The sequence below is a fragment of the Phaenicophaeus curvirostris genome, chromosome 2 (genome assembly GCF_032191515.1).
Source record: "Phaenicophaeus curvirostris isolate KB17595 chromosome 2, BPBGC_Pcur_1.0, whole genome shotgun sequence".
NCBI classification, from domain to species: domain Eukaryota; kingdom Metazoa; phylum Chordata; class Aves; order Cuculiformes; family Cuculidae; genus Phaenicophaeus; species Phaenicophaeus curvirostris.
In genome coordinates, this window is record NC_091393.1 from 68,785,728 (window position 1) to 68,807,064 (window position 21,337).

The 21,337-nt window shown below is 37.5% G+C and overlaps 1 protein-coding gene across 4 annotated transcripts in view; it reads left to right on the forward strand.

Annotated features, from left to right (window-relative positions):
• CHRM3 (cholinergic receptor muscarinic 3) overlaps positions 1 to 21,337 on the forward strand; it is a 268,811-nt gene that overhangs the window by 168,357 nt on the left and 79,117 nt on the right. Inside the window, exon 1 of one of the 4 annotated variants that reach the window (XM_069852363.1) lies at positions 18,152 to 18,263. The exons of the other annotated variants lie outside the window; for them this stretch is intronic. Within the exon in view, the coding sequence (XP_069708464.1) occupies positions 18,190 to 18,263 (74 nt within the window). The 5' untranslated portion in view covers positions 18,152 to 18,189. Of the gene's footprint in view, positions 1 to 18,151; positions 18,264 to 21,337 lie in introns of those variants that run through there. 4 annotated transcript variants of the gene reach the window in all.

Consider the following 21,337-nt stretch of genomic DNA (forward strand, 5'->3'; position numbering starts at 1 on the left):
AAATGAAACGTCATCTTGCAGTTGTTGAATTTTCTGTAGTCAGTCAGAAGCCTTTTGCAGGTGCTGTAACTGGAGAAAAATAGTATTGTTTCCTTATTGGTGAAAGCATTCACCAAGATGTGAAGAAAATAGTTTGGTTGAAGGGAACACGCCTTTCCTGTTCTCAGAGAGTATCCCAACAATGGAGGTGGCGTGCTGCAGTTGGCCCCCCCCAACAGCTCTGCCAGCAGAGCCCTCCTTTACCTAAAGGACCGAAGCTCAGTGATGGCTACAAAGCTACAGTAATGTGACTTTCAAAAAGCATGGGGTTCCCCTCCTCTCAATAACTTTTATACATTCATGTTGGTAGCACATAATCAAAGTTATTGAATTCTGTGTAGTGTCTCTGTAACCTTCAGCAAACCATGGTTTTAATAACTGCAAACTGATGCGAAAATATTAGTGGGTTTAAAGGATTTCACCCTCTCAGATCTTCAGGAGAGTAATTTAAAGTGTTTCTTCGAGTATGTTTTTTTTTTTCTTGTGCTCACTAATCCAGCTTCTAAAATCAGGAGCTTCCCTTTTCCTGGAGCTTGACCCTAAATTTATTTATTTTTTTAAAGTAAAATTTACAGTAAAGTAAAAGTATTTTTAAATTTAAGTGAGTTCTGGTTACTTACAGTGTTTTCATGACTAATAGTTTTTTATGAATCACAGGCCATAAAATGTGCATAACAGGCAAGGACTGCTTCTTAAGCTGCCCTAAAATCATCCATGACATACTGGCAAGTTGGGAACTTGGGGTGCTTTCCCCATGATAACTTTGTCCTACGTTTTCAACTTTAGGAACATGTAACATTACATGGCCAAAGGCCTCATTTCAGTTTCAAGAGAGCTCTGCTTTTACAGTCCCTGTGTATTCAGCTTTTCTACATAAGCCTGTGGCCCTTTTTTCCCCCGAATTACAACTGAATGATCAGATTTCTAAAGCTTAAGCTATGTTAAATGCTAACCTCTAGAAGTAAAAAAGGAATCATTTTACATTCGAACAGAGTGCAGTCCTACAAACAGTGATTATTTTTCACCTCATTCCTCTGGTTTGCAGGCATCAGTGCTGGTACAGTGACAGAGTAAGTGGCTAATGAGTTGAGGAACAGCTGTACAGCCACACTAGATATTTATATTCTGAAGTTACAGAAAGCTGACCAGCCAAACAATCTGCTGCCAAAGAGAAGTCCCATTTCTGCTTCTCTATTTCCAGAGTTCAAAGAAAGGTGCCATAATTTGTCCCCTTGTCTTATTTCTAAAGGTAGAGGTAGATTTCTTTTACAAAGGGTATACGACAGAGCACAGCAATAAACTGGTGTGTCACCATTTCTTCTTTATGTTCCAGAAAGAATGAGGCATCTTTTGGTTTTGATAAATCCTGAATGCTGAAATTGAATGAACAATTGAAGCTCTGAGCTGAGTGCAGATCTGGGCTTTCACTGCAGACCATTAGTATTATTGCTGAACAGGTTCCAGGGGCAAACATCAGTTTACACATGAATGTAGAGTAAAAGTGATGGTACCTGCATTGTGCATGACTATATCACTTGATTATAAGAATTCATATGTTTCTGGGAATGTGTGTAATTGTTCAGTCTCTTGGGTCTGATTTAGAGCCTGAGCTGTATATACAAAATCTGTGGGAAAATGTAAATTGTCTAAATTTTCTATTTAAAAGAAGTCTTAGTGCAAAAATGGAATTTCATCACCATTTTTATTTTTGTTGATAAGTATGTGCAGAACCACTGTGTGTTATAAGATTACTTATATAAAATAGCAAAGATTCCAGAGTAGAGATGGAATATCAGCCAGATTTCTCAGCAGAGACCATGGGAGGATATTCTTTCTACATTTTGTCTCTGCCGAGTGATGCAGATCATGTTTTTACCACAGAAAACTTGATGTTGTGTGCTGTTGCTTTGTTGTCACAAGAATTGTTCTCACATGTGTATATAGGTAAGCACATTTCCTTATACCAGCCCTACTGTTTTATGTCATTGGCTAGCAAAGTTTCCAGGGATGTATATCAGTTAATTCTCCAATGCACAGTAAGAAGCAATAGTACCCGTGTTTGATGCATGTGACTAGGAACCGAGATAGTTTCTTATGTTGGTTGGATTTCTAGTGGTATTCAGGTTAGCAGGAAGAAATTCAGTCTTTCATGACCTCTTGGGTGTTCCTGAAAGAGCTTATGTAATTAAACACTTTACCATGGTATTTTCTATGTCCGAATGTATTTCTTATACTTAGGAGACAGATTACTTCTTAAATAAAGTTAAATGTGCCTATTTATCCCAACCACTTATCTTAGCAGTGCTTCACGCGGCAGTAAAGAGCATCCATAGAACCACTTGTGCCTCTGCATCAATGTGAGGATAATCTTTATTTTACTGCTGCACCTTACTACTTATAACAAGGATTCAGCTGCTCCCAAATTATGCAAACATGGCAGATGATTTAGCTGTGGCACAGTGTATGTTATTTATCTGCAAACTTCTCACGAGATAATGGTAAAGTATTTATTTTTTGTTTATGTTATATTTCCGTAGGTGTTGGCCAGCAGATCCTCTGGTTGTATATTGAAAAGCTTTATTTTTATTTTGTTAAATACTGGTCATCATAACTACTTTTTTAAATGCTTTTTCTGTGGCTGCTTTTCACTGACTTAAAGGTAATGCAGTTAATATATCTGAAAAATAACCGTTGTCTCGCTGTTGCCGATTGCTGCTACAGGATATGAAAGTAATCTTAGCTATCTTTTTTTTCTAGTGCAGTATTAATGGATCCTAAAATGCAAATCTTTTCCAAATGAAATAACTGATGCAAAATGCTGCAGCTCAGAATGGGCAACTGTCCAAAAGGTCAAAGCAGGCATGACTATATCAAGGAGTAGAAGCCTCGTGGCTTTGCAGAAAGATGCGGGAGGTGGGACTGCCTGGTTTTATTGAAAATGTACATACTTCTGGCAGAATAAAACTTGAGGTTTTGCTGGATCCATGTGCTCTTGATCCAGTGGTTTTGATGACTCTCCAGGAGACACAAGTGGGCATGGATGGAATTTCATGTGGGATGTTATGATTTCACTCCTCTGAGAAACCTCAATGTTTATTCATTAGATATTGCTGTGTTTTTCACTGATCCATAGACTTAAATTGATAGAAGTGTTTCTTAGGGTCCTTTTTTCATGGACTTTGTTTTCATTATTTATTGAATTTAAGAAGAGGGAAAATGGCAAACAGAGTAAATAGATTTTCTTTTCTTATCGAGAACCTATAGTCCATTTGGGAGATTCCTCTCAGGAGAGAAAGTCTGGGAAGCTAGGCCAATGCTTTCATAATAATTTGAATTACATTTGCATAAATGTTATACTTTTAACAGAACTGTTCTAAGGATAAATTTATATATTTTCAATTTCATAGTACTAATTTATATGGCTCAGAAACAATAACATTATGTTTCCTTATAATAGCAGGTGCATGGCTTGTTCCTCGGTTGTCCTTTTGGTCCAGTAATATTTGCCATTTCTCTGATACACAGCTATCTGTACGCAGTCTCTAGATTAGATCTGAAGTAAGCTGATTTTTATCAAGCCACTGGGTAATTCGGACCACTTCATCTGACGATTTTAGTACTATGCTGTGGCAGCTGACCTATGTAAGTAAGTCAGGGATTCCTCTAAAACCAGCACACCAAAATATGTCTTGGTGCATTCTTTCAGCACATGCCTGTCAAAGGTAAGAGAGGGAAACACTTGCTTTCTGCGTATTAAAAATGTAGTAGGTGTTACGTGGAATTAGGGGATGAGCTCTGTTTTCATTCTGATTTTGTCAAGGCTTTGAAGGAAGCAGCTCTGTGGGTCTGTCATGGCACCACATTTCTGTGTAGAAAACGTGCTATTGGCATTGCACTGTTGTTCTTCAGTCTAGAAGGAAATTTGTGACCAGTTCTTCCTGAAGTCTGTTACACTACTGTGAATGTAACATTTTGGTGGGGCAAAGCTACAAATTCCCTTTATTAAAGAGAATCAGTCGTCTGTGCAAAATACTTAGCAGCAGCAGTGCTCAGTGTGTTCTTGGTGCTTTTATTTCAGCTCAAAGACCAGCATTCTCTCTTAGTGTGGGTGCTGAAACAAGGCAGTATATTTCTCTGTATCATATTTAGTGTTGCATGAAGAGTAGATAATCCTGAATTCAAGCAGATAAGCCTGACAGGGATTTCAGCTGATTGTCTTTAGCAAAAAATCTTTTCTCCTCCTGTTTTCTTTTTTGTTGGGGGAAGGTGGGGAGGTAATATACAGTTTCTGTTATCAGTATAATAGAAGGATTTCTTTTTTTTGTTTACCGTGAAAGGCATTCTGGCTTGCTGACTGGGCAGTTTTCTGTAAGATGCAGCAAGAAAAATAATAAATTCCGTTCAAGACAACAATGTGATTATGAAGCATTCTTGTCCTGTGAAAAAATAATGACCTCCATAGAAAGCGTCATTTTATAAGCAAAACCAGGTTGTAGAAAACTGCTGCAGCAAAACATTTGCTCTTAAATAGGCATTGCATCATGCAGGAAACTAACAACGACAATCCTTTCTGATTAGAGACTAAGGTGGTCAGTTAATCAACTGGCTTCTGCATTAAAGATCTCCTTATAATATGTCTTTCCAAAGACTTAAGTTAAGAATAGGTTTTAAAACTTAGCATACAGATTGCATGAATGATTGTTGTTCTTGTGATGCTCATCTTTCAGGGGGAAAAAAAAAAAAGATACTAGTTCCTTCAACAAGACTAAGAACACTTCATTTTATAGATTCTATTTTTTTTGTTAGCTCTGTAGCCTGAGAAATGCAGAGCATGTAGTGAATACTTTGGAGCATTCACAGTAATCCTCATATCTCATTCTGAGGTCTGTAGAGACTTTAGCTCTTGGTCTGTTCTAAGTAGCCTTCTGAAAGAATAAGATGGAGAATAAAATGTTTTCTTCTACCTGATAGATGAGTTTGCTGCAAAGTTCAGCAATGAAGAAGCATAGGTGGCACTGTAATTGCCAGCTCACTATCCTGACCATCTCAGTGATTTGTCTTCACTGCCTGGTGGTCTTGATAACAATGGCTGGCAGGCTTTGGGACTATTCTAAAACTCGTATTTTAGGCCAAATACCCTTAGGTACTTGCTTTTTGAAAAACATATTTTCAGTTTTCCCTGTTATGAAGATATGCCATATTAAGCTTTTCTATACAGATTTTCAAAGACTCCTAATTTTCCTTTCATTTACCTTTGTTAAAGTATAGGCAGAAATCTCTGATGAAAGCAGACTAAGTCAGGCTTTTACATTAGGAGCATTATAAGGTACATTGCATAATGCCATTTGTACTGATATTTGTTAGATGAGTAAAGCTGAGGAGAGAGAAAGCCAAATTTGTTTCACATCAGAAACACTAATACTTAAAGGAATTTTCCTATGCATTGCATATTAAAAGAATAAATGCTTTTTTATATAAAAAGCACTGCACATTGTAATTTTTAAGAACTCCCACTAACATGAGTAGTGCTTTTCTATTTGTTATAAAGAAACACTTAATGTTTTAAATGGTGGTATTGGAGAGAAGAATAAAGATACTTCTGCAAGGTATTTCACTTGAGGAAGGCAAAAAGAAAGGAAATATATTTGGTAGTTTGGAAGATTTTTTTTCCTCATCACGAGAAGTTTGCAGATGAAATTGCATTACTGGGTAATCTATTTTAAAACCAAAATGTAAGTGCAATTTCCTTACTGCCCTATCCACTGAGGGATTGAACTTATGTCATTTTTTTTCTCCAAAAATCAAGCAAAATACCTGCTCTCAGGATGAAATTACCTCAGTGGTACTGGAGTCCAACTCTGTTTCAAAATAAGTACCTGACCTCCACCCTCGGTAGCATATGATGTATATGCTCGTGCAATAAGCTGGTCAGAAAATGCAAATTCTAATCATTTTATTTTCTTCCTTCACTGGAATGATTTATAATGTGCCTTCTTTAATTTAAAAAAAAAATGAATGCTCACAGTGAAGCACAGCTCAGAGCCTCTTTATCATATTGCCTATGAATTATGATATTAGCAGCCAAAAGTATGGCACTAGGAATTCTTGCAAGGATCCCATCCATTTCAACGAAAGAAACTGCAGTTGTGTCAATAGCCTGGATGCCCTGCCCACTGAATCCTCTTGGTATTTCTATACCTGAGCCAAGATTTGGAAAGGAGATGATACAAGGAAAGAACAGAGAAGACAGGTTGGCAAAACATCTTCCTGTCTCTATAGCCTGCTAGAATATGGCTAAAAGCCTCTTCTAGTTGATACAATGTAATTAAAACACATAGAAACTGAAATTGCAGAAACTCCTGACCTGGTGTGCTGTGTATGGGCGCAGTGCAGTAACACAACATCTAGGTATCACAGCTGCTTTTGTTTGTTCCTGTACTCACAGTGAAGCCCAGGGACCTGTGGTTTTACAGAAATTATTGAATATCCTCATGACCTGAACTGGAAGGCAGGTCAGAGCCTACTAGACCCCATCTCGATTCTTCTTCAGTAGTGCTGAACTTGGCTCTGAGTGTATGCATCCTCAGTGCTGTTTCTTTCCTTATCCCTCTCTGAAGTTTCTCTCACTGATTACTTCTTACAGCTTTCTATTCCTGCTAATTAGGTGACAATTTAATAATTGATTTGTAGGTGTTTGCTAATTAATCATGAATACATACTTGTAATTTTATCTCATTTAAAAGGAGCATGATCACAGCCAATGAAAACAGGGCAGGAGGGAGTGCTTCAATGTGCATGCATAATTTTCCTGAAAAACATGTAAATGTTTTTCAGATTTTTCAAGTGCTGTAGATTCATCTACCAGTTGAGCTGAAAATGCTGCTAGTAAATGAACTGAGAATCAGTTATTTAGTCTAATGAAAGTCCTACTCGAATGGCTAAAAGCTGAAGACTACGAATCCTCAGGCAAATCTGCAGGAGCATTAAGCACATGTAATGCAACCTGTGGTGACATAACTGAGAGCTGGACTGTTCGCGATTTGACAGCTCAGCCTCCATACCTACATTTCTGTACCTGTATTTATTCTTCATTCTCCCACCTACAGTTTGTCCTGTACATCGGAGAGTTTAGTCTAACATTAGTCTGAAGTATCTGCAGATCTCCTGAGTTGTTAGCTGGTAAATACGTCAAAGTTGGTTTTGGCAAGTCATGCACTGAGAAAGCAGTATATGTTTTCCTTGTCTTTATGACCATTAATTTAAGCTCTTTCTTTATATGGGGTTCCAAACCATCATATTTGCATCTGAATCTTGCTGTGTCTAATTCCTGGTGCAATTATAGGTGAAATTTGATTAACTGTATATTTGTCTGTGGTTCTTAGTCTCCCCTGGATTTCCCTAAAAATGGAACTCTACTGCTGGTCTTTTGGAAATAACAGGGATAAAGGATGTACAAAGTATTTCCTTCTTTTCCCTGTATATCAGGAAAAAGATTATTTTGAATTCAGTGGAGAACAGACATTGGATAAATTTGGAACTGAAATAAAATCATCTTCATGTAAGGAAACGTGAGCTTTGTAGTTAACACTGTGAACAATGCCATGAAGAGCTGCTCTTAAGCAAAGAGCTGTGGTGAGGCTGTGAGTATAAAGGAGCTGGTGAAAGTGCAGATCTGTGTCTGGGGAGGTCACCTTGTTATCTCCTGACCTTGATAACAAGTCATAAGTTATTTCCATGTTCTAAAGGAAATAAATGGGTAAGGAGGTTCACTTTCACTTCTCACCTCTGAAACGGGTTGGCAGCCAGCCAGGCAAAAGTATAAGTGTAGGAAACCACTTGCATGCAACTGAGCAGCTGCACATTAGTTTCTCACATATGAAGGGGGCCTGAAGTGCATTTAGCACCTTTGCTATGCTCCTGCCACCTTTGCTGCATGTCCTGCTTTTCTCACCCCTGTCTGTGTGCATAGTGCCAAAGTGGGTGCCACTTTCTCGCCACCCAGGAGCTGTCATGAGGTGTTTATAAGAGGTGTTTCATTTGAAATTGAGGCGTGCCAAAGTGCTTCAGAGAACTCAACTTCAGCGACAGCAATGTGTTTTGCTGAACAGTATCTTAAAAGTTGCAGGTATGCATCATAGGCCTGTTTGTTTTCCAGAGGTTATGCATTTTGGTTTGGTGTTTGTTTTTTTTTTTTATTTCCCCATTTTGTTACAGCTCTTAGTAACACATCATTAGATTTGTTCATCTCTTTGTACCACTTACATTCACTGATCCCAGTCCTGCCCTGACTGCAGCCAGGCACTGTTGTGGGACAGGAGTCAGGGTTAGTGACCATCTTCAGTTCACAGCAGCTTGAGCTGCTCCAAGAGCGACTAACAATATCAAACCAATGGTATATAGGCTTTAAGTGCAGGACAGGTCAAAGGAGCCGAAGGGCAACTAGTGAGCGTAATCCTGCAAAATTGCCAAGAGCAACTGTGTCCCTGGCTGCAGCTAATCCGCTATAAAGTGCCTAATCTGCTCCTCCAGTAGGTCTGTTTAAACGCTTACCTTAAGCAAATTTTCACAAAATATTCCTCAAAAATGGCTTAAAGAGGAGAGAGGACAGAGATGTGAAGAATGGGAAGAGGCTTTTCAAACTGGTTTTCTTATGTGTCTGATGAGTAGCTCCATGCCACTTTGGTGGTTCAGAACAGCCATAAAGCTGGTTTAGCAACACATTTTTTCTGGATTACTGCTTTACCAGAGCAGTACAAAACAACTAGAGTGTAATGATAAATCTGTCCTGTTTATTTAATATTGTTTTGCATATTTGAGCTTTACAGCAACATTATTAATGGTTAAAATTCAAGAAACATTCATCTTTGTTTATAGCAGAATCTGAAATAATTTGAGAAAAGAAAAAAAAAGATGTTTTCCTCCAGTCTTCTTGAAATTTTTCAATTAAATCACATTTGAATTTTGACTCTCTTGAGTCTCATTCCTCATTATCTTTTCTCATGGCTGAGGGTGTGTGTGTCATTTTCCCATAGATGAACTCCCCGGGGCAACAAATAGGGAAAAATAGAAAGGAAGAACAAGACAGTGAAAGTAAAGTCATCATCACATGCAGTTAAAATTATTGTGTATAGCCCCTTCATTTGTACCTATTCTTTACCTCAGATATTCTCTTACATACTTTTCTGTGCATATGTTTTACTTAACTGTAACTTAGCTACATATTGAACCAGTTCTTCAGCAAATAGACTGACAATGACAGAGAAACTGGAGTTTTACAGTGTATGTGTTGTGAGTCCTATCAAAGGCTTTGGACCGTTACCATTGAGTTCAAAGGTGACTTTAGCAATTTAAACTGTATGGAAATGAAATCTTTAAGTGTGGTGATAATTATCAGCTGGATTCTTTAGTAGCTCCTTAGAAAGTTTTGGTTCAGGGCAGCTTTTCTCTTGGGCCAAAGAGTTTTGCATTTTCAGTAATTCTTATGGCAACAAATGACAATTAAATCTAGAGCATCTCTCTTCTTGATTGAATTAGATTAGTAGTTTTCTAGGCAGAAGCTTTACAAGCCAAAAGTTGAAAGGTTGGCTTCACGTATTTGTGTTCAAATGGAATGACCTTATCTCTACTCCATGCCAGTTTATGGAGGTTATGTTTATTCATTTTCAGCCAGCTCTAAGGAAAAAACTTAAGATCATTAACACTTAAAACTGAAATGCAATGACATTTAGTAAAATACAATTTCTTGTAATACAGAAAGTATTTTTACACTATAGATTACTTCACTATTCTGATGAAGTTCAAGGATGGGTCTATATTAGTCATTTCTCTTACAACTTGCAGGCAGAGCAAATCTCCCTTTATTGCTAAAGAAGAGTTCACAGAGATTGTCCTCCAGTGTTACAAAGCATTCTCTCATCCTTCAAAGAGAACTTGACATACATCTATCTTTCAAGATTTGACTGCAAAACAGAGCTGACAGCTCAGAGGCTCTTTCATGGCAGATGCTTTACTCAGTGCTACATGCTCCAGAATGCACAAAGTGATTTATATGAAATATTTCCAGGGGGAGCAGAGTCTAAGTCATATAGATCAAGAAAAGACATGTTTTCACTGCCAGAAATCAAATCACATAGGGTTTTATTGTTTGTTTGTTTTTTAAATAGCTGAAGAAAGTTGTATGTTATTTATTTACCTGTGGATTTTTAAAATGTAATTTTAAGTGAAATACAGCATATTCATATTGAAAATATATTGAACTGAAGTTGAAATTTGGATTTGATGGCTTTTGGCATCTGTGGCAATCCAGTTAGTTATTACAAGAAAAATCTAATAGGGAATAAGCCTATTATTACATTTTGAGACTGAAAACAGTAATTCCATTGCTTCTTTAAGCAGGTATCAATTAGTTCTATTTCCCATTAGAAATATTTTTACTATGTCATAATCTTCTGAAATAAATCCACCCAGCAAATCTGATGTTTCTTAAAACTGCCAGTGAATAAACCCACCTGGAGAGACATCCTGCTATCATTCCTTTTTTATCAGGTTCTACGAATTTGAATGTCATTAAAGTTAGTTTTAAAGAATGCATTGCTTTGATTCATTAGAGAAATGGCACCCTCAATGACTTTAGATGAATCTATGCAAAGTTGTGTGTATGTATAGCTGCCTTGCAATTTCATGCCATCTTCTGCAAAGTGAGCGGTAATAATTTTGTAGTAGTTTATCAGTATGTACCTGTGGACACAAAAAGTTAAATGTTTTTTAGTAAAAAAAAGTTTAGCTCAATTTAACTTGCTTATAAGCAACAGGTCTCTTGTTTGCTTAAAGAAAAGTGAGGAGGCTTTATTGATACCTGGGATGGGTTTCGCCACTTATTTTTTCAAAGCCGGAATGTCACCTTTTGTTTCATTACCTTTTCAGTTCCTCCCTTAGTGCTCTTGCCCTGCCTTGGGTTCTCAGCATCAGTCTTTCTGCATTGTACATCCTTACTTACTGCTGCTATGGGCTCACTTGCAGCTGTGTTGCCTACTGTCTTCCTGGCTCTGCCCCAGGAGGCCTTGGCACCTGTATTTTGCTGGGCATCACCAGCACAGGTAAGTGGCTACTGTGAAAGCAGATGGCTTGCATAGCTGCTGGTGAGCCTCCAGTGCTGCTGGACAGTGTGACTGTGAAGGAGGATGTACTGGGGCTTGAGGCTATGTTTGCAACTGGATTTTAAACAAAATCCTTCCAGCCTGAGGATCACTGACACAGAGCCTGCCAGGTTTGTGTTGCAGCCAGCTTTGAGTGTGTGGGTGGAATTTCTAAGCATATTCATTCAATAAGGCTGCAGGTAGAGAAAGCTCCTGTTCATTGGTAACTCCTACTTCCCTTCATTGTGAAGAGGCTGGCCTGCTTGGAAAAGCCATGCTGGCTTGTGGCTGCAGAGGCGCCAGCCTGTGCCAGGGCTTTCACCCAGGCTGTCAAGACAGTTTGAAACTGAGTGTTCAGTTAATAGCTCTGGGACGTGTGGAATTGATATAAAGCTACCCTGGTATTTCCTTCTATGCCTGAGGTAAAGCACCCAGTGCTACAAAGTGAAAACCAGGCTCCTTACTAGTGTGGGAAAGTGTCCTGATCTGTTAAGCCAATACAGAGCAGCCTGATTTGCACTGAGCAGAGATATTAGGGCAGCAGCAGCTTGATTGCTTTTTTGTTTGTTTGTTTGTTTTTTCTTTTCAACCCTAGCTCTCCAGGGGCCTGCTTCAAAACCTGGTAAAACCCCTCAGAGGCTCCATGGGTTTAGGCTGAAATAAAATAAGTAATATCATGCTTTTAGGAAGGAGTTCCAAAATACACTTTTAAAAAGGAAAATTATGAAGTTGAAAAGTTCCCTGCTTTCTCATGTTTGACTCTTTCAACTTGCTCTGGTATTGTGAATTGTTCAGATTTCCTTTAGTAAATCTGAAGTGATTTAGTTCATTGATGTTCATTGCAGGACTTGTAATGTAAACTGTAAAGAGACTTTGGTAGTTATTTGAGTTTGTGGCTCCACATGAAATAGGATCATAATGACTTTATTTCTTATTTGGAGTCAAAGTTGTCACAGGTGCTATCAGACTTAAAGTCTCTAAAAGTACAGCAGCAGTAATAAATTTGCTGTATAACTCCATGGATTTTGTAATAGAGTTGAAACAACCTGATACAATCAACATGTGCTATTTTCTATGAAAATTTGCTCTCTTTTTTTTAGTCCTTCATAACAGTTTTATTCAAGAACTTGCATCTAAGAACGTTCTTTGAACACAGCTATAATTGCTTATGAATATTCCAATTATGGAGAAGGCAGTGGTAAATCATCTTGTCTTTAGAAAGAGGAGTGTCATGTGATGAAGACTGTGGGTGTGTAATCAGGACTGTAGAGTTTGAAATACTCTTTTTTTGCCATTGACTTTCTGTTTGACTTTCAGCAGTCATTGCTTTTCTTTCTTTGAATCTTCTAAATACGTCAATAATAGAATCAGTCTGCTTAGAGGCATACTTAATATTTGCAACATACTTTTCAGCTTTTAGTGAAAAATGCAAAGATAAGACAAAATTAACTTGCTAATTATTAATTTTCTTCTCTTCTTTGTGGTATTCTAAAATGAAAAGGGAGTTATTTTTCAATTACTTGATGTGAAATTGCTAATAATAAAGATATTTGAATGGTCTTATATGTATGCAGATACTGACACAACTAAGAGTAATACAGTGTTCTCTTTTGTTTATTAACTTCTAGTTTCTTCCTTCTTTTGTAATACCTCATTTTGGTTACCATTGAAGTAAGAGTAAACTTAGTTGAATTATCCATTCCCTGTAATAAAGAGTTCAGTAACATCAAAATTAGAACAGCAGACATTTTGGAGTAAATCATTTAAAATAATTGAATTTTCTGTGACCAAAGAAGTTTTGAAAAAGGTGTTCAAGTTTTGGTAATTGCTTCTTTGTTTTCCTCAATAAAAAATGATTGGCTATATCCTATATTTCAGTAGGTTTAGCTGGATTTTTTACTGCTTTCAATTATTTGCAAAGGTTCAAATGGAAACAGAGTCCAGGTAGTGGCGAGAAGAAAAAGAAATTATTCATAATATCTGCATTAAACATATTAGAACTACACAGAAGACTAGTGGAGCTGGAAATATAGGGGGAAAATAAATTTTGTTTTACTGGTTGGTTTTGGGGTTTGGAGAGTTTTTGTTAACATAAGCTGTGTGACAGTCACCAGTTCAGAGGAAGAATGACTAAACAGCGCTGATTGCTGGTTAAGTCACTGTTACTAGGGATATTCTGACTTCCTATCATGAGAAAGAGATGGGAAAGAATTAAAAAAACCCATACAGAAGGCTGTCAGGCTGGCTCCAGGTGTAGTGCATGAACTTGTCTTTCCAGGGAAGCAGAAGCTTTTGAAATTAGAGGTTCTTCAATTCTTTCCATCTTCTTTTTAATCTCTTTATAATTGTTAGATTACTTTTACTACCTGAACTTCGCTGTTGGTGTCTTGAGTGAGTTTAATGTGTTAAGTGAATTAAGTTTTTCCACTGATGCATGAATTTATCTCTTCTTGTATCAAACAACCTGCAAAAAACTGATGTGGCAAATTACACGTGAAGTAGTGCCAACATCCTCCCAAGATATTGACTGAATTATAAAAAGAATGCTTAAATAATAGTTTAGTCTTTCTTTAGAGTAATAAAAACACTTATGACAAGATCTGCAGTATACCTCCCTCCACTGAAGTATTTTAAAGCATCTTTCAAAATTTCTATGACATTTTGAGAGTGTGTCTTCGTGTCAAGTAATAAAGCTAGTACCAGTTACGGTAAACCATGCAATGTCATTTAGTGCTGTAGAAAGCAAAATGCTCTAGATCTTTTAGCTTGAGAAAGGAAAAAAAAATCCCAAAACATTAATCATCTGGGAGCTTCCTTAAGATATAGATAAATGCTACATTATGAAAGTAAAATAGATGTCAGTTAATCATATTTACTGTGGCTTTATGATTGATTGTTGCTTACTGAATTGCATTGAAGCACTGATAAAACATGAGAATGGTGAGATCAATTCCAAACCTCTTTACTGTGCATATCTTTGGTTGTAGTCATGTCTTTCAGCTGACATCCACTTGGTAAAATGAGTTGCTGCTTTCCGTTGTACCCCAAGCCATTAAGCTTGGCACCACTTTGTGAAACATACTAGTTTAGAATTATTGATGTGTCTCTGAAAGTAGAATTTGTGGCTTTGGGCTCTGTCAGACAAGAGGAGGAGATGCATCCTCAGCGCTTTCATCAAAAGATAGAAGGTGCTCACAAGACTGGTGGTTACAACTGAGACATGGAAAGAAAACGCCAGAGCACATAGCCTGCAGTAATGGCATTTTAGCACTTAACATGCACACAGTGGCAAAAGAAATCAGAAACCATGTGCAAACATTTATGGCAGCCCCTGAGAGGTCATGGCCATTATATCTAACTGTAGTACCATGTCTGTGACAGATGAATGGCACCCATAGCCCTCCCTGGAGTCTGGGCTGTTGATATGAGGAAAGCATCGCTACTCTACTTTCCTCTCAGCATGAGTTGTTATGCCAGATGTGCTTGTAGTAATCTTTATGGAGAGATGAATAGGCTGTGTTGTTCTCATAGTCTCTAATAAAGACAATTAATATGAAAACTGTTTCTTCCATGTATACAGAAAAATAAAAAGTTTACCTCTGAATTAACCTTGTGTTAACCTGTATTGTGTGAAGATACACTGCCAAAATATATGGACTTAGAGACAAAAAGTACAAATCTTGTGCCTAAGAATTTATGAAAAAATAAACCCTAAATTTTTGTCATATAGTGAACACATAGCTTCATAAATATTCGTGTAACGAACCTTTTATCCATTCTTTTACTGCTTATTGTTAATGAAGTAATGAAGCTATTGATACTGTTGTATTCTGAATCAGTGGTTTGAGGTAAACATGTTTAATAATGTAGCTTCAGATTTTTTCCAAAAAGATAATGTATGAGTTTTGTGTGTAATAAAGGGATAATATTCAATACCTCTTCAGTTATAGCTGTTATAAAAAGTTAGAATTTTTAAAATCAAATGGTCACAAGAGAGCCTTTTCTCCTACCCCTTATTCCTGCTTTAGTTCTTGCCTTTTAATCCTAAGTCTGTACAGTTTAGGCCACAAGTAGACACGCTGACTCTTGCCAAGGTTGTGCTACTGGTAGATCTCTGTGCAGCAATTAGGTACAAACATAGTTATTAGTCAATTTCTGTATGATGTATACATACATATTGATATAGGTATGTAAATATATACACACGTGTGCACTTAGAGTATTTTCTAAGTATTTTTGCTTCTATTAAAGCTTTGCATCCAGATTTGATGATTGTGGAGAAAATTACTTTCTTTTCTTTCACTGAAGTACAGTTAGCAATATTTCATTCTGATGAAACTATTATTGAAGTACAATAAAATCACTTTGACAAATAACAAAATTGGGAAAATGTCTCCAAATTACGTTCTTTTTAAAAATGCCTTGAATTAGCTCCTTCAGGGCAATGTAAATGACTCTGTCTCTGTTTCTAAGAACATTTCTTGGAAATAAGCTCCGATGAAACTTAGAGTGATTGAGTTAACAGCAAAGACAAGTTAGAGTTTTAGTAGAAAAATAGGAACTGTGGGAACAAAAAATAATAATGGTGCTGCCACCCTAATCACTACAGACAGAAAAGGATAAGGAAAACATGTTTCATGCTAACATAATACATATTTACTTTTTCTCATTTGAAGTGAAGAAAATCAGATAAATTGATACAATCTGTAAATCCAAAATTAATATCACATGTGTAAAATTAAAATAAAGATGGTTTATCAGTTGGACTAAATGTGCTTTTCTCTAAAAAGGGTATGAATAAACCCAGCACGTAACCGGTTTTATACATAACAGATGTTATGTTGAAACTATCCCCTGAGGAGTTTGTTTCACAGTTAATTCATGACCTATTTGTCATTTTTCACATGTCATGAGTTCATGTTTTTAGCTCAATCAGATCAAATGTGAGATTATGGATTTTTCCTAGCTTTTCTCGAGTCCGGTGGAGAGGATTTTCATGTCAAACTGTTCAGAGGACACCCTGGCAACGTTCAGCATGTGAAATTGAGGGAAAGTGAAGTCTGCAGCGGAGTAATTGCAGGGACAGCAAAATATCTCCAGTTTTAAGGAGGAGCTGTTCAAGCAAACCTTCATAAGCATTAATACCTGATAGTAGGCAAAACTGTTGGTGAAAGATAAGTAAATATGCATATAGTTAGATGAACTTGCAGTAGTTTAGCATCCTTCTTAACTTGCCTGAATTCATGCTTCAAAATACTAACTCTTCACACAGACAAAACTAATACAGTTAGGAAATTAAGCACATTTTTAGCACCTCTTGTCCTCGAATTTTCCTCATGTCTGTAACAGAGATGCAGACTATGATTATTTTTTTCTCTAGATAAAGTCCATGCCTATGACCCAGTTTTGCCCACTTTCAGTGGAGAGCAGTGTGCTGCTCGGCCCACTGACATGATGCAGATTTCATCATTGAAGTTCATCAGCTGTGGGGTGTGCACTGAGTCCCCACAGAAGCGCGACCAGAGAAGCATTCCTTCCAATAGGTGAAAGCATCTTCCAGGCAGAAACTAAATGCATGCTGCTTGTCTGAGAGATAAGCTGACTTCCCAGTCCATTTAAGGGAAAAATAGCATGTCTTTTTAACCAAATAAAAGATTCAGGTGATTATTGCCAAAGGAAGGGAAATGGGTATTGTCAGAGCTGTAAAATGGAGCAGAACATAGGAAATACAGGTACAGGAAAACTATTACAGAAGGGGACCATGTCAAAGGCTTTCCAGAAGTCCAGATGGAGTACATCCATAGGTTTTCCCGTATCCACTGATGTGGTTACCCCCATCATAGAAAGCCACTATGTTGGTCATACAGGACTTGCCCTTGGTGAAGCCACGCTAGCTGCTGCTAACCACCTCCCCATCCTCTATAGGCTTTAGCATAGTTTCTAGGAGGATCTGTTCCATGATTTTTCCAGGCAACTATCCTAGACTATTGATATAATGCAGTAAAGCCTCTCTAAAGTATTGATTTTTAAGGTAAACATTATGGAAATATAATACTTTCAAGCAGAAATGTTAAGTACTATTTACGTACAGCCAGCCTGAGGCATTGCTATGCCTACACGGACTTAGGTGCTGCAAGCACGCTGGGACCTACATCTGTTCAGGACACCCTGCATGTGTTTTCTGCAAACTCCCTTTTTGGTGAGTTTCCAAGAAAGTGGGAACAGAGTTTCTCTGTCTTCAAGCTTAAGAAGTTATTTGTTAGTTGGAGGTTGAAATTGTATCTAACATCCCATTCCCATAGAGGCACTTCTAGAACCTTTTAGTCCTACACCTCTCCCTGAAAAGTTTTATGACACAGCTTTTATCCATGTGTTTCCTCTCCACGTTCTTTGGACAGAGTGATCCTGTTTTCACTACAAGCATTTCATTTCTGAAAAACTGCTATCAGCAAGTCGACCCCAGTCACTCTGAATAGGATCATTACTTATTAATTTATTATGAATTATTCATAATTCATTACTTAACCTTCAAAAGCAAGCAGAAGGTCATATGACAACAGGACTTTGTGCATGTGATTTATTTACAAAAGCTGGTAAGAAAAGAATTAGGATGTAAGTTTCCCCTCATTTGTTAGCTCTATATCTGACAAGAAGAAGAGACCTTTCCTAGCACAGGCTCACTGGATTCTTCCTGGTCAAGCTGACAGCATTTGCTATCATTGGCCTGGAAGCCTTGAACTGTTCACTATGCTTCTGGCTCCAGCAGTTTACCAAAGCCCTGAAAGGTTAATATTTCTTCGCCTCTCTGTCCTTTGCTTCGGCAGTTAAATCATGGGCTGGACAGGGCCAAGCAGTTGTTCCTGTGTGGCTTTTGGATTGGAATTTATTACTTGCTTGGGTGCTCCTAAGTAGTTTTGTTGCTTTTCTTTCTCTGTCTGAAACCCCGTAACATTTATTTCCATAGCAATTTGCTTTGATTGCAAACACACAGAGGCTGGCACCAAATTCAGAAAAAATGCAGTGTACTTTCATAATTGTGCATCATTTCCTTGGTCAGCTTGGCATTGCACTCTGCCTCAACAGAAAAAGGTAAATTTGAAGATGGTCATAAAGGTATTGTTAACACAATAAAGAATAAAGAGAGAAAAAAAGAAAGAGAGAAAGAAAGAGGAAAAGGAAAGATGGAAGGAAGGAAGAGAGGGAGGTAGGAAGGAAAGAAGGAAGGAGGAAAGGAAGGAAGAGAAGGAAGGGAAGGAAGGGAGGAAGGAAGGGAGGAAGGAGGGAAGGAAGGAAGGAAGGAAGGAAGGAAGGAAGGAAGGAAGGAAGGAAGGAAGGAAGGAAGGAAGGAAGGAAGGAAGGAAGGAAGGAAGGAAGGAAGGAAGGAAGGAAGGAAGGAAGGAAGGAAGGAAGGAAGGAAGGAAGGAACCTAGTAGAGATATAGTTTAACATTCAGATAGCATTAAATTTCACCAAGTTGTTCTTCTCTTGATCTAAACCACTTTAAGTTAAGGAGAAAGTGATTTTCTGAATGATGTATAAACTGACAGAGGATCTGTTGCTTCTTTCAATGTTTTTCCTAGTGGATAACTATTCTCCATGACATTATGCGCATTTTCCTTGTTTCCAGACATTTATTTCAGCTTCGGGCTACTAACTCCACTGCTATTCTTTGACAAAGTGAAGGTCCTTTTAGTATTTTCTCTTTTGGATAGAACATATACACTAAGTAGATAATGGGTCAGTTTTCTTTTGAGTAAGGTAGATAAAATACAGTTTGAAAAAAAAAAATAGCTATTCTATTCTGTAGCTACTCTTAATTTTCTCTTTCTTTTACAAATTTCCACCAGAATTGCATATATTTATTTATTCTAAGTTCTTCCAGACCAGACTATTGCCAATATTTTTGTAAATTTTGCATTGTCAGTTGTCATTGCGATTTGTTAAAAGATTTTATGTGCATCCTGATTTTCACTGCCTCCTTGCTCTGCGGTTAGGACAGAGAAAATATGTCAGTAAATATTGAACAGCAAAGCTATATTATGACTGACAGTTATCCTAATTCTGTGAGATACACTGGTATCAGTAAAGTAATGTCTGTTCAAGAATGAAGTGCTTAATTTCACTTTGTTTTGATTGCAGAGCTGATTTGGTTCACTCAAAGAGTGATAGCTGGTTTCATTTTTAAGGCAGGTGTCATATGTGCTTTATTTTTCAGTTATGTGGTCCAAAATTGCAAATAACTGATTTTCTGTGGCATGGTCATCTCTAAATAGAATGATGTAAGACCACAAATACAAGAACAAAGCAGTGGGTCATCTGTCTCAGATGTGTCCAGAAAAACCTGTTCCCAAATGCCTCTTACCCTTCCCAAGAAGCTCCCACCAGCTCCAGGGCAACTTTGTGGCCAGTCAGAGGGTCCAGAGAGTCCAGCCAGCTGTTGCAGCAGGCTACCTGTGGCCTTCAGCTATCTCTGCACTTTAGGCATACCCGTCTACTTAGTGGATGTCCGCTCTTAATCTCTGTTATCACCCTTCACCTCAGTTGTACTTCATATCTGTCCCAAGTGCTTGTATCCTGATCATGTTCACCAGCACTTCTTTGTCTTTTCTTTCCCACTTGAGCTGTTCCTTTCTTATTGGCCCCTTCTCCCTCCTTATCCCATCTCAGCCTGTTGTTCTTACCTTCCCATTGCAAAACTAACATTTATCATCATTGCATTTCACACGCTGATCACTTCTTTTTTTGTATCACTTTTCCCTCAGATACCAATATTATTTTACCTCATCTATAAACTGTTCTGGAGAGCTATGGTCTTTTGCCATGTATCTGTGTGTAGTATGAAATCCTTGGAGGCTCATCTTCTGCAGTGCTGTAGAAAACATGATTAATAAGATTAACATCTACTGTAATGTGTTTGGTTCATAACTGTACCATAAAGAAAAATCACTCCCTCACCCAGCTACTGATTATACTTTGCATTTTTTCTGTTTTAACTGTAGATATATGTCTCCCTCTGTAAAATAATTTAATATTCTTATTTTTTCCTTCACTCAAATTGTAACGCTAATCTATTTCTTCATTTTTTTAAGCCAAGTGAGTCCAGCTAGTTTGACCTCACTGAAATTCATCAGATTGCCCCTGAATCAGGTAGAATAGCTTGTCTGATCATGAGAATGTTATGCAATTGTTAGTATTACTACAATGCCCAGGAGCTTTCTTGCATAAAGCACAATAAAAAATGCAAAAGGAAAAGGAGGTAAATTGTTCCATTTGCTTATAATTTAATGCAGGGGAAACAATGAAAAACGACTCACTATGCCCACATCAAATGCACACTCTGTATGCATTGTCTGATTTTTTGGAAGTTATTATGGTGGAGGAAAACATTATGGAGAAGCCTAAGCAGGGGTGTTTTTATGATTTCTTTTATGCTGGCCCAAGTGTTTGAGGACTTCATCTGTCAGGGTACTAGGCTAGCTCTGGAAACCTTAAAATTTGTAATATTAGCTAGAAAAATGTTACGCATTCCTTTCCAAAGCACTGTAGAGCCATGGGTTCTCACAGACCCAGTGTGATATAGAACATTTTTGTACTCTAAATCATGGTGAAATTTGGTCTGGAATAAACCCCACCCAAACCTAAGGGAGCTAGTGTGGCTTTCTTTGAAGATACCTCAGTAGATACATTTTCCACTCATGAAAAAGTGGAAAAGAAGCAGAATCTGTGCACTAATATCGTTATTAGCATTGTATGCATATTATCCAGACCTGTGTACCTCAGAATGCTATGGCATGTTATGGGTCTTGGTAACCTATCTTTTTTATGCTCTGTTGGCAATACAAGTCATGTATTTTCCCTGCATGAATACTCCTCTAGCATCAAGGTAATCTCACAAGGTCATTTGTTGCATTTTTGGTCTTTTGTTGTTAAAATAACATGGTTTTTATTTTCTGCAGCAAGCCATTACAGAAATAATTTTCTATAGTACTCAGGATTATGTGAGAGAAGTAGGGAAAATATTCATTTTCTTTAAGCTGAATTGTGCTGCCATGTTGTCGTAATGAAAATACTGAAGTTAATATTTACCAAAAATCCCATCTTTATACAGTTGCATAAGCTAACAAAGCAAATTATACACCGTAACTTGCAAGTGTTTTCTAGCA